Below are 11,689 nucleotides of genomic sequence, written 5' to 3' on the forward strand. Positions count from 1 at the left end.
AGTGCTATAAAAAAAATTGCCCAAGCTCTAAGAATGGGGATTTTTTTTCTGAGACACTATATGATATACTGATTCAGAAAAACCAAAAATAAATTTTCCTTTACTTTTTTCCCGCTAATTTCCTACTGCACCCAGGCTAATAAAACATAGCCCATAGGCTTAGGGCACTACACACCATTTTTCTTTAAAATGTTACGCTTTTAATATTTATTTCAAAAACATAAACCAACATAAAATTATAGTTCTATATCAATACATAACACTTTATAATAATTTTACAATGAGAAATAGTAAAGTAGACATTATATTTATGTAGTAATTAGGTTATATTTAATTAATTATAGTTACTTAATGATACTTAAATTAATATCAAGCTAATCAGACTTTTGCATTAATAATAACTAAAAAAAATTTAATAATGTATTTGAAAAATGTTTACTCATGATTTTACCTAAAAAAAAAAAAACCAATATTATAAACATTATAATCAAGGCAAAATGGCTAAGTTGTAGCTAATTGAAAATGAAATTTAAGTTATTGATATTTTCAGATACCCGAGTATGTGATCTTTAAAATGAGGGCTCATTCAATGAAAGTTATTATATATATCATATAAGAGCGCTTAATAAATATTCAAATTATTATTATTATCATTATTATTATTGTAACCATTTTTCGGGGACCAAGGTTTTTTCTGCTGATTTGGCATCACTAGGTTATAAATAAAAAATTTAGCGGTAGGGGGGTACATCGAGAAAAAGGATGTTTTAAACAGCCGTTTTTAATATGGCTGGCATTAAGTGACGGCAGCCATCTTAAATTAAGTAATCTGTAATAACGAATTACTAATTCGTTATCACGGATTAGTAATCCGTAATTACGAATTAGTAATTTGTTATCACGGATTACTGAACATATACTTTATTGGTATTAATGGGCTTTCGTAGACATTAAATTGTTGATCTATGTGAAAAACAAATTTGGATTTTTAGGCCATTTTTTGAGCTCCCATATTTGATAGTTCATTTACTCAATACTGGCCTGTGCGACAACTTAACCATTTCACCACGACATGCCTCAATTATTCTGAAATGGATTACTATTTTGTTAATGATATTTCTTCCTACTGATATTTTTTCCTACTGACATCATTGCTGCCATGTAGCTTTAAACGATATTTTGTTACACTGGTGAATGCTACTCATTATATTATTTTGGATTATAATGAAAGTAAATTTGAGCTAGGCCTAGGCAATCAGTAGGCTACTTTGGTGTAGCACTGTCGATTCATGCAGAAATGATTGTGTAAGTCTAGCCGCTATATATTTTGTTTAAATGACAGTAACCCCTTTTTGGCAGTAGAACCCCTCTTTGGAACACCACTATTAAAGGGACACCCATAAGAGGACACTTATCCGGCACAAAATGAGGGTAATATATACTATTGCAACCTCTATTCAGGAACACTTCTATTAAGTGGACACATTTTTTGGTTCTGAAAGTGACTTAATAAGGGGTTTACTGTACTTGATCAATTTCAAAAATTGTTCAACTTTATGAAAACTCTTTTTACAAAGTGGTACATAAAACCATCATTATCAAATCAAGAACCCATTCAGTATGAATTAATAAATACCTTGCTTATGAAATGCTTCTTTTGGAACCTTCAACAATCTGTTAACATGTCCAGGTAAACATGGATATTTGTCAATGAATTCCCAGATGTAAATAGGATCTTGCTGTCCTTTAATGCATCTCTTCAACAGATACTTGTATTTGATATCTTTGCTTGAGAAGTGGTATGGTTTTATCGTAAGCTCTATTTTCACAAAAGCATAATTACTTTCTGACCTGAAAAGATTTTAAAAAAAATATGTAAAATCATATAAGACCATTTTAAAAGGTTTAATTTTAATTTTTGAAAGAATTCTAGTTGGTTTTTTTGTTTCCTGCTTCCTCAAGAAAGCCAATTTTTTATGCTCTCCTTTTTATTCAGTATATTCAGCACAAGATTGTAGGTGATCATTACTCTAGTTTTGCTTAAGTTTAGTAAACAAGTTAGAAATCTTTCCATAATTCACCACAACCAAAGAATTACAGTATGAACAAAAACTTAAGCAGCAAGGATACTGCAATACACCTTGATCATGTATTGTTGGCATAACAGAAACATGATTCTCGGACAAAACTGCTCCGTCCTTGTATTCCATTCCCAGTTTTAATCATATTACCAGTTAGTAGTAAACACAAAGATTGTGGTGGAGTGGCATTATACATTCCCTCCCACTTTAATCACTGTGTTCTGATGAAATCACAATATGAATACACTGAGACCCAATTCTGTAAGATTAATGATGGTAATGAAACAATTTTAACCGTAGGTACGATTTATAAGCCTCTAAACAGCAAATTTAGTAGCTTCATTCAAGAGCTTGAATATTTATTTCCCATAGTGTTTTAACAAAACAAGTACGTACTCTTTATGGGTGACTTTAATAAGAATTTGTTTGAGCATGCAAATTCGAAGACCCCAGTGTAAACATATTTCTTGATACTCTCTCATAGTTTTCATTTCTTACCTACCATAACCAGGCTTAAAATAGTAACATAGATCTGCTACTTTAATAGATAATATATTCACTAACATGGAACCCTTGTTGAAACAGGCCTTGTCATCACTGACCCAACACATTATGATGGTAAATATGTATATTGCTTTTGCAGAGAAATATACATTTTACACCAAAAAATGGCACCAAAATGTCAGGAATGCATTTCTGGCCACCTAAAAACACAATTTTTCTGTGTGATTCCTTAGTGAGACCACCTTTCTTCAGCATTACAAAAGGCGAGTTCTGCTCAGTTTTTAAACTGATCTTCCCCATCAATCTTGTTGCGGGCCTGGAGACATCTCTAGTTTATCACTAGAATGTACCTCAACATTCACTAACAATTCTATACCCTTCAACTCCTTAAATTCCTCATTCCAAACACCACATCCAACAAACAATTATAAGCCAATAACAGGATATGCCTTAAAATTTGTAACATACACTACTCCTCCTTAATGGCCCGGTCACACATTGACGATTTAGCCAGCGTATGCCGACGTATGAAAAAAATGGCAAATACGCTGGCGTACGTCCAATAAATTATTGGTAAGTTTTATATAAGTTAAGAGCACACTGAAGCACGCTGGTATACGTCCTAGTATGGCGAGTACGTCGAAAAGTTTTGTGCATGCACAAAACTTTCCGACGTATGCCAGCATAGGCACGTACGTTCCGCATACTCGGGACATAAGTTGTAGGTAAAGTTAAGCGATCGTTGACACACGTTACTTGTAAGTTACTCAAAAGTCAAAACGTATTTCTAACCTATGAGTAACGTGCTTGAACTTATATGAAACAAACTTATCTCCGACGTATTCTGACGTATGTAGATGTATTTGACGAGTTCCAGACGACCACAAAACTTACTAAACATGTTTCTAACTTACAGTTATTGTATAAATGGCGTATTGGCAGTGTTTTGGGGAATAGGTATATTTAAATGGGGTGATGTCAATATGGTAACGATACTGCGATGTCTAGTGCGGTTATGATTTGAATCGACGAGCGGCAGCCTTTTTATAGGATTCGTTACGTGATAATCGGCGATACGCATCTTTAATTGTAAATTCATTATTGATTTTTCTTTAATTATTAATATTCAGTTTCTAAATTGTTTTGAATCAATTCATTTTGTAAATTTAGAATGATTGATAGTTTTATTTCCTTAAAAATATGTATATTATATATATATTTTTTATTTATTTGATTTTGGCTACTTTAGTTTAAAGTCTTTCTCTGTTGTAATACTGTTTCTGTGGCCTATTTTAATTGTTATTTGATCCTGTTAAAATTTTTGCATTTTTAATTGTAAATTCATTATAGATTTTTTTTTAATAATTTATATTCAGTTTTATATATTACATTGAATTAATTCACTTTGTAAATTAAGAATGATTAAGAAAAATAAAATGAAATAAGTAAATAAAAATATAATATAAACATAAATAAAAAATATTAACAGTCACAACAACAATAAAAATTAAAACAATAAACATATCCCCAGCCCCGTCCAAGCATATCAGTCAAATATTAAATACTGTATATGTAATGTAATAAACTGGTTCAATAATTCTGTTTTTCTCTCATCTGGACCCACTGTCTGCAAATTCTAAATGAGTTACATAGTCATAGAGTATGATGTTAGCTATTTGATACCACAAAACATATACTGTATTTGCTATTGCAATACAGCATATTCACCTATAAACAGGTAAAAAACTACAAATCTCATCATGCATCACTCTCTTTTGTGTTGATATTTGTTATGCACCTCAGTTAGGAGTAATCGCAGATAGGTGGAGGCGAGGAAAGCCAGTGAGGAAAATCCATGCTTCACATGTACGCCTACCTACATACAATGAAATGAAACTGACCGAAAATTCTGACTAATCATCTATAAGCTTGAGTTCTGGCAGGCCACAACATGACCACGAAGAGTTCTGAACATCCTTGGCCAGCCCAACCTAGGCCTGTAGTAAACTGTCACTGTCATACGCAGTTGCAACTTGTAGTTGTATCACAAAACTGCTTGTTGTCGAGGTAATTGTAGAATTATCTGTTATGTTTAACCAATTAGTTGCTTACCTTAGCAACGGTTTCAGCAACTACTTCGGTCACTTTCTTCAGGCTAATGGACCCTTGATGGAATTAGGTTGTTCACGCTTCGAAGAGTGAGTGCACCATCACATTGATGGAATTAGGTTGTTCATGCTTCAGAGAGTGAGTGCACCATCACAAGTTTTAACCAGGTGCCCCCATCCCCTGTGTGCTCTGTTTGATTAATAGGACATCGTAGTCGTGACTTAGTTCATGGCCTCCCTGATCCCAGTTAACATTATTTTCCATCATGCGAATCCAAACTGCTTTTTGACTTAAAGGTGCGGTGCGAAAACTGTATATAGTAATTTTGTAGATAATAGCACTTGATGGCTTTTAGGAGCAACAATAAATTAAATTGAGATGAAAATTTATTTTTGTCAACGCCTCAAAAGAGATTATTGCCAATGGTCGTATGACCACAACAAATATAACTAAGGTGATTTTTTTATTTTTATCCCAAAGCCATACTTAGAAATTGTCAAAAACCTCCTCCAGCTATAATGCTCTCTCCAGGCAACAACTCTCCAAAAGGAAGAAGCATATCACAAAAATACTATTACTATATTTACCATTTTTTACTGATATAAGTCAATGCTTGAATAAGCCCCACCACTGAGTTTAAAGTCTATACGTGTCCAATGCCAAGCACATAAAGCACATTCACTTAATTTTGCTAAATTTTGTAGCCAGCGCCCTAGGTTTACTAATACATACTTCTACTACTACTATTAGTACTATTAATAAGAAATTGTTCAATATTCATTCCTACCTTTCAACTTCCATTTTACCAACATCTTTCTGAAAATTTCCAATGGTGTTAAATCGCATGACCATTGTGTCAGTTTTGGGGTTGAAATTAAATTCCGGAGTAACAACTGTGTGAAAGCAAACTGTCATTTTAACTTCATTTTTTCCATCTGTTAAAGTACTTGGAGTCCTCACATTGCCCACATGGTCTGGATTTCTTTGGAGATGAACAAAATCAAACTATCATGTTTAATGGCAATTGAAAACAATTGTCTTTTATTTGAAAATTTCACTCTAGTAACATTATCACTAGGTTAGTTTCCTAATTTTACAGTAGAAATTTCTATTATTAATTTTATATTTTGATAGGACCATGGGTTATATAATAATAATAATAATTATTATTATTATTATTATTATTATTATTATATTTGATAAGCCTATGAATTGTTCATCAATTAGTGATGTTTAAAAGAAAAAACGAAAAAGTATTAAAGAAAAATGGGGGGAAAAAAGAAAATGTCGATAAAGCAAAAATGGGGGAAGTAAAATGAAAGAAAGACAGGAATGAAAGAAAAGGAAGGAAAGGGGAAGAAAAGAAAAGACAATGAAAAAGAAATAAAAGGTAAGATAAAAAACGGACAAGAAATGAAATATTAATAAATAAAACAGTTAATTATATAGATGAATGAAACTGTTACAAATGAATTATAACTTAAAATAAAACAAGTAAATACATATTTACACAGTAGCTAATTATTTACATATTAGGTAAATCCTTAAAATAATTCAACGCCTTTAATAATTGCGCTTACATCTGTAAAGCGCCGAGGTCTTTACAAGCAATTAACCACATGTTCAAATTGTTTGGTAATTTTTAAGTCAATTTGTACAACAATAATAGTGATAATCCTATTAAAACATCTAAATAATTTGAATTGATAGAACAGAAAATACTGCAATACTTCTTTCCCTTTGAGTTCCCTCTTGTTATAACCGTAAGACCTCGTCTATTATCACATTCCCCCTGAAAAAAAAAAAAATGATACACAAAATAGCAGATACTCTGAAAAATTGATGAATTCGTGAAAACACTTTTCATTTTTTAATGACTTTTTGAATTCTAATTATTAATGTATTGCTCAGTAATTGTAATGAGTGAGCCAGTCAACATTCATAATTTTCTCCTTTTTGCCATATAGGATGGCATTATTACTATTATTATGTATTATAAACCCAACCAAATTTCCTATAGCTTGTCTACTACTAAAGCAATGAAGTGCCATAAAATCAAATTCCAAATGAACATTGGAACACAAATAGAAAATCTTCTACATTATATTTTATCTATAGTATTCTATTCATTTTGGCAATCATAATATTCTTTTTTAATATGAAATTATCAAAAAAACAATTCAATATGATGGTGGGAAGCAGAAGAGAGCTGTTTATCTACAACTCTGCTCCGCAACCTTTTTAGCCCACGACAAAAATTCAAATGTCTGGGACTTAACAGCAACTCACTGACCAGTTTAAATTGATCACCAGAATTTCATGGTAAAATGAGTGAATGGTATTATTTTTGTATTTGAGTGATAAGTTTATAAATCATGTTCTGTAAGTGGCTACTTTTAACAGTAAGTCTTTATAACTTGATTTTAAATTTAAAAATAATGACAATCATACAAGTTATATTATGTTGTATGATTTTCATGTTTATCCAAATACCAGTTCACTGGAGCAATTTCTAAAATGAACAATTATGCAGATAATTAAAACTAATAAAAATTCTATGAAAGTTAAGCTTACATCTTTGAAAGGTGTTTGCGATTTAGAACCTGCTTTTTCAGCATAAGATGGTGGATTTTCACTCTTGGCTTTATTTTCCTATAATTGTAAATATAGGCAAGTCACAACAAATTTTAAATTAGTAGTTTTGAACTATGAACTTTTTGCTAAAATTGTGAATATTTAATAGAATCAAATGCCAAATTACCAATAAATTTTGCCTTAATAATTCTAATAATTAATAGCATTTCATGTTTCAGAGAGCTTGTAGCTAGTATAATGAAGTAACATATTTGGCAAGGACAAGCCAAACCAGTTACTCATCACAAAAATCGATTTTGAGTTATTAATACAGTGTTAGAGAGTAAAATAATAGCTATAAAATGGTAAAAAAAATCATTCAAATCGGACATTTCCTTATGAAGTTACAAGCGTTTAACCACACAGCTGTTTAAAGAACAATATATGAGAAATTAACCAGAAAAAAGTTTATGATTTCAGGCATTTCTCATGCAGAAACTATCTTTAAATCCTTAAAAAATATTGTTTTAACATTGAAAATGTTGAAAATAACAGCATAGAATGATGTGTAGATATATAAAGGTAATAGTTTAGTGCAATAAAATAGATTTTAAAAAATTTGACATTCCAGCATGTTTTTGCTAATTTCTCTGAAACACGATTTGCGACGAGTGACTGGTTTGGCTTGTCTTTGCCACATATTTAGAATCAAAAAACGAAAATTCAAATGTCTGGGTCTTAACAGCAACTCACTGACCAGTTCAAATTGATCACCAGAATTTCATGGTAAAATGATTGAATGGTATTATTTTTGTATTTGAGTGCAGTTTATAAATCATGTTCTGTAAGTGGCTACCTTTAACTGTAAGTCTTCAATTTACTTGATCTTGAGAATGGTTCCATGATGGACCCGAAACGTCGATCTTTCTTGTCATTAAATTTTGTTTTGAAATTATATAGTAAGCGTCTCTTAATTCGTAAGTCTTTATAACTTGATTTTAAATTTAAAAATAATGACAATCATACAACTTATATTTTGTTGTATGATTTTTATGTTTATCCAAATACCAGTTCACTGGAGCAATTTCTAAAATGAACAATTATGCATATAATTAAACTCAAATTTTCTATGAAAGTTAAGCTTACATCTTTGAAAGGTGGTTGCGATGCAGAACCTGCTTTTTCAGCATAAGATGGTGGATTTTCACTCTTGGCTTTTTTTTCCTATAATTGTAAATATAGGCAAGCCACAACAAATTTTAAATTAGTAGTTTTGAACTATGAACTTTTTGCTAAAATTGTGAATATTTCATAGAATCAAATGCCATATTACCAATAAATTTTGCCTTAATATTTCTAATAATTAATAGTATTTCATGTTTCAGAGAGCTTGTAGCTAGTATATAATGAAGTAACATATTTGGAATCAAAATTGCTGCATTCACTGTGATATATTATATGGAGATATATATATAATATGAATTTTAAATGGCAACTTTTCTAGCTTAAGTCAGGTCAGTTTGTATGAAGAAGAGTGGCTTGGGGTTAGATTTGCCCCTATACCGTGTAAGTCCGTATCATTTAACGGTATGATACTCGCCTTGATAGTGAGAGGTTGCAGGTTCAAATCCCACTACAGACACCTTTTTACATAACTAAAATAAGGAACTTTTCATTGAAAGGCTATGCTTGATACGATAATATATTGTGTTACAGTGCTATGCAGAAAACCTAATTTGAATATTAATTAGCTTTTCTAGCTTAACATTGCTCCACTATGTGGGAGCGTATGTATATTTAATATATCAGTAGTCTTGCCAGCTATACTTAAGCATGGCCAGACTGCCACGCTTGTGGGGTGGGGGGTAAGAAATGACAGCCACGTTTAGGCGCCATGCTAAAAAATCGTACAGTCAATTTTATTCAAAAGGTTACCAAGATAACTACTAAAGTATGGCACTGAAAGTAGTTCCACAATAGTTCCATGGCTCTATATACTCATTCGCATATTGCATATAAACCCAACCGCTGGAAATATAATTTCTTTGTACGCTGCATGTGTGTGCAAGAACCGACAAAAGTATTAAACTCCGACAGAAAGGTCCATGGCAGAATAGTCGGCTGGGAGGGACGTCATTCAGTACCGTGCATAAGTGAGACTCGTAATATTCAGTGATTTTACAAATCGATGTAGAAATATAACGTTAAAAAATCCAATTTTGTAGTAATTTCCGATGTAGTTGCAATCCATCAGTCTTAAGAAGGGTGATCGCAAACCTGGGCTAACTTCCAGGATAGCAAACTATCCTCGCCGTTGAAAGGGGTCACATGCTAGGACCCTGCCTTTGTAATAAACTGAAGCTAAATCATATTTACATTTTATAAAACAAAGTCTAATGATTGAATTTACGTGAATTTCATGCGAAACAAGTTTTTTTATGCCGAATTTCAGCTTGGGAATTCCATAAAAAAAACATGTAAGGCTAAACCATTACCTACCTGGTGAAATTTTACTAACTAGCGATATTACTCGTAATTAAAAGAAACTTATACCCGTTTGAAAATAGACAGTTAATTCTAAATCGCCCAACATCTGCCCTACTGTTCTTCAAGATTTTTTTATCTCCGTGCCCATGGCTAGACCTCGAGATCACTGCAGTTTTCTTTGAAAAACATGGCAGTTCGACCAGTTAAATAATAAATAATAACTCAAAAAGCTGATTTGTTTTAATATGAAAAGTATCTTGTCTTTAACTAAATTTTACTATTCAACCAAATATTCTTAAGATTTTTAAATTATATTTTATAATTTATGTTTTTTATTTCATATTTATATTACAATGAATTATTTTTTTAGTACTGTTATATATCAATATTAATTATTATTATATTATTTATCATTATAATATTATTACTACTACTGATATTATCATCATCCATCATCCTATTCCTTGTCATTGTCATCATCATCTTCATCGTTGTCAACATCATTGTCGTCATCCTCACCGCCATTGTCATCATCACCATCGTCATCATCATCACCATCATCCCCATACTCAACCTCATACTCCAAATCCTCCATCATTATTTTCATCAACATCATACCCATCCATCATCATAATCGTCTTCTTCCTCATATCATTCTCATCAATCATCGTTATCATTATCATCATCCTCATCATTTTTATTCTTCTCATCATCCTCCTCATTCATCATTATCCTCATCATCCATCATCCTCATCTCCCTCTTATCATCATACTCATCCTCATCTTTCTTCATCCATCGCCAACCGCATCATTATGAAGATGATGAAGATGATGGTAATAATAAAAAGTTAAATGTTTCCCATACCCCGATCAAATCCTAAAATGGGATTATTTGGTCTTTTATAGAGCAAAATTTCACTATTTCGTTTTTTCATTTGGTTTATAATGTGATGTTTCATAATTTGTATATACGGTTTATTTTATTCCTGTACCCACCAAAATGGATGCCATATTAGAATTTATCGTGATGACGTCGTCATTCCGATAAAATTTTTTAACAAGAGTTAAGAGTAACTACTTAACCAAATTCTTGTTATATTTCATATCCATAGCATATGTAAAAGTGACTTAAAACAAAATTTTATCTTCAATAGTCTAAAACAGGGTATTTTAGGCCAAAATTTCGAAGTGCTATAAAAAAAAATTGTCCTAGGGTTGTGGATTCAGAAAAACCAAAAATAAATTTTTCTTTTACTCTTCCCACTAAAGTTCATTTCAGCAGTTGTACAGTACAACCAGGCTTTAAAGAAAATTCACAGTAGTATACACAGTAGAAAGTAGTCTAGAACTTAAAATTGAGTAACCAGCCGTGCACAAGGATAAAAAAAAGATAGGCAGACTACCTACATTTGACTTTATATTTTTTAGGCCAATATGTAAGTACTTACTGCACCATGGCATTTTAAAGAAGTATATTTATGATTAGTAATGCCAATGTTACGTTGCAATATTTACTTGGAAAACTTGTTAAAGCATAGTCCAGACTGTCACAAGGCCGCGAAATACGATGCTTAACATGCATGGCCTAGGGCCTACATTATGTACTACTGGATCTTTTCTCAGGTCTAATTATTTTAAGCTATCATTGGATTGTGGTTGTGGTTAAAAATATCACTTTTGGTTTTATAGACGAGGGAAGAGAGTAAAGATAAAACTAGTTGTTTTTTCACTTGATCTTCTGGTAGGCCTAGGCCTAGCAATATTTGGTTTTTTTTTGGGAGGGGGTGGGGTAAGAATCAACTACTGTACTGCATATATTTTGATGAATTATTTTGTTCATGGAAAAATTCTATTATAAAATGATTTGTTTCCGACTACATGGAAATTTAAACTGTGGAACATGGGTCGCATCACAGCATAAATATGTACAAATA

The 11,689-nt window shown here is 31.7% G+C and overlaps 1 protein-coding gene across 1 annotated transcript in view; it reads right to left on the bottom strand.

The window, feature by feature from the left end:
- LOC117120738 (E3 ubiquitin-protein ligase rnf213-alpha-like) overlaps positions 1–11,689 on the bottom strand; it is a 59,102-nt gene that overhangs the window by 41,621 nt on the left and 5,792 nt on the right. The window contains exons 4-8 of the mRNA XM_033265815.1: positions 8,415–8,492; positions 7,269–7,346; positions 6,425–6,486; positions 5,482–5,676; positions 1,637–1,851 (exon numbers count right to left, since the gene is read on the bottom strand). Of these exons, the coding sequence (XP_033121706.1) occupies positions 1,637–1,851; positions 5,482–5,676; positions 6,425–6,486; positions 7,269–7,346; positions 8,415–8,492 (628 nt within the window). The remainder of the gene's footprint in view (positions 1–1,636; positions 1,852–5,481; positions 5,677–6,424; positions 6,487–7,268; positions 7,347–8,414; positions 8,493–11,689) is intronic.

This window comes from Anneissia japonica, unplaced genomic scaffold (assembly GCF_011630105.1).
Source record: "Anneissia japonica isolate Jap-2015-1 unplaced genomic scaffold, ASM1163010v1 scaffold3888_len366471_cov172, whole genome shotgun sequence".
Taxonomy (NCBI): Eukaryota; Metazoa; Echinodermata; class Crinoidea; order Comatulida; family Comatulidae; genus Anneissia; species Anneissia japonica.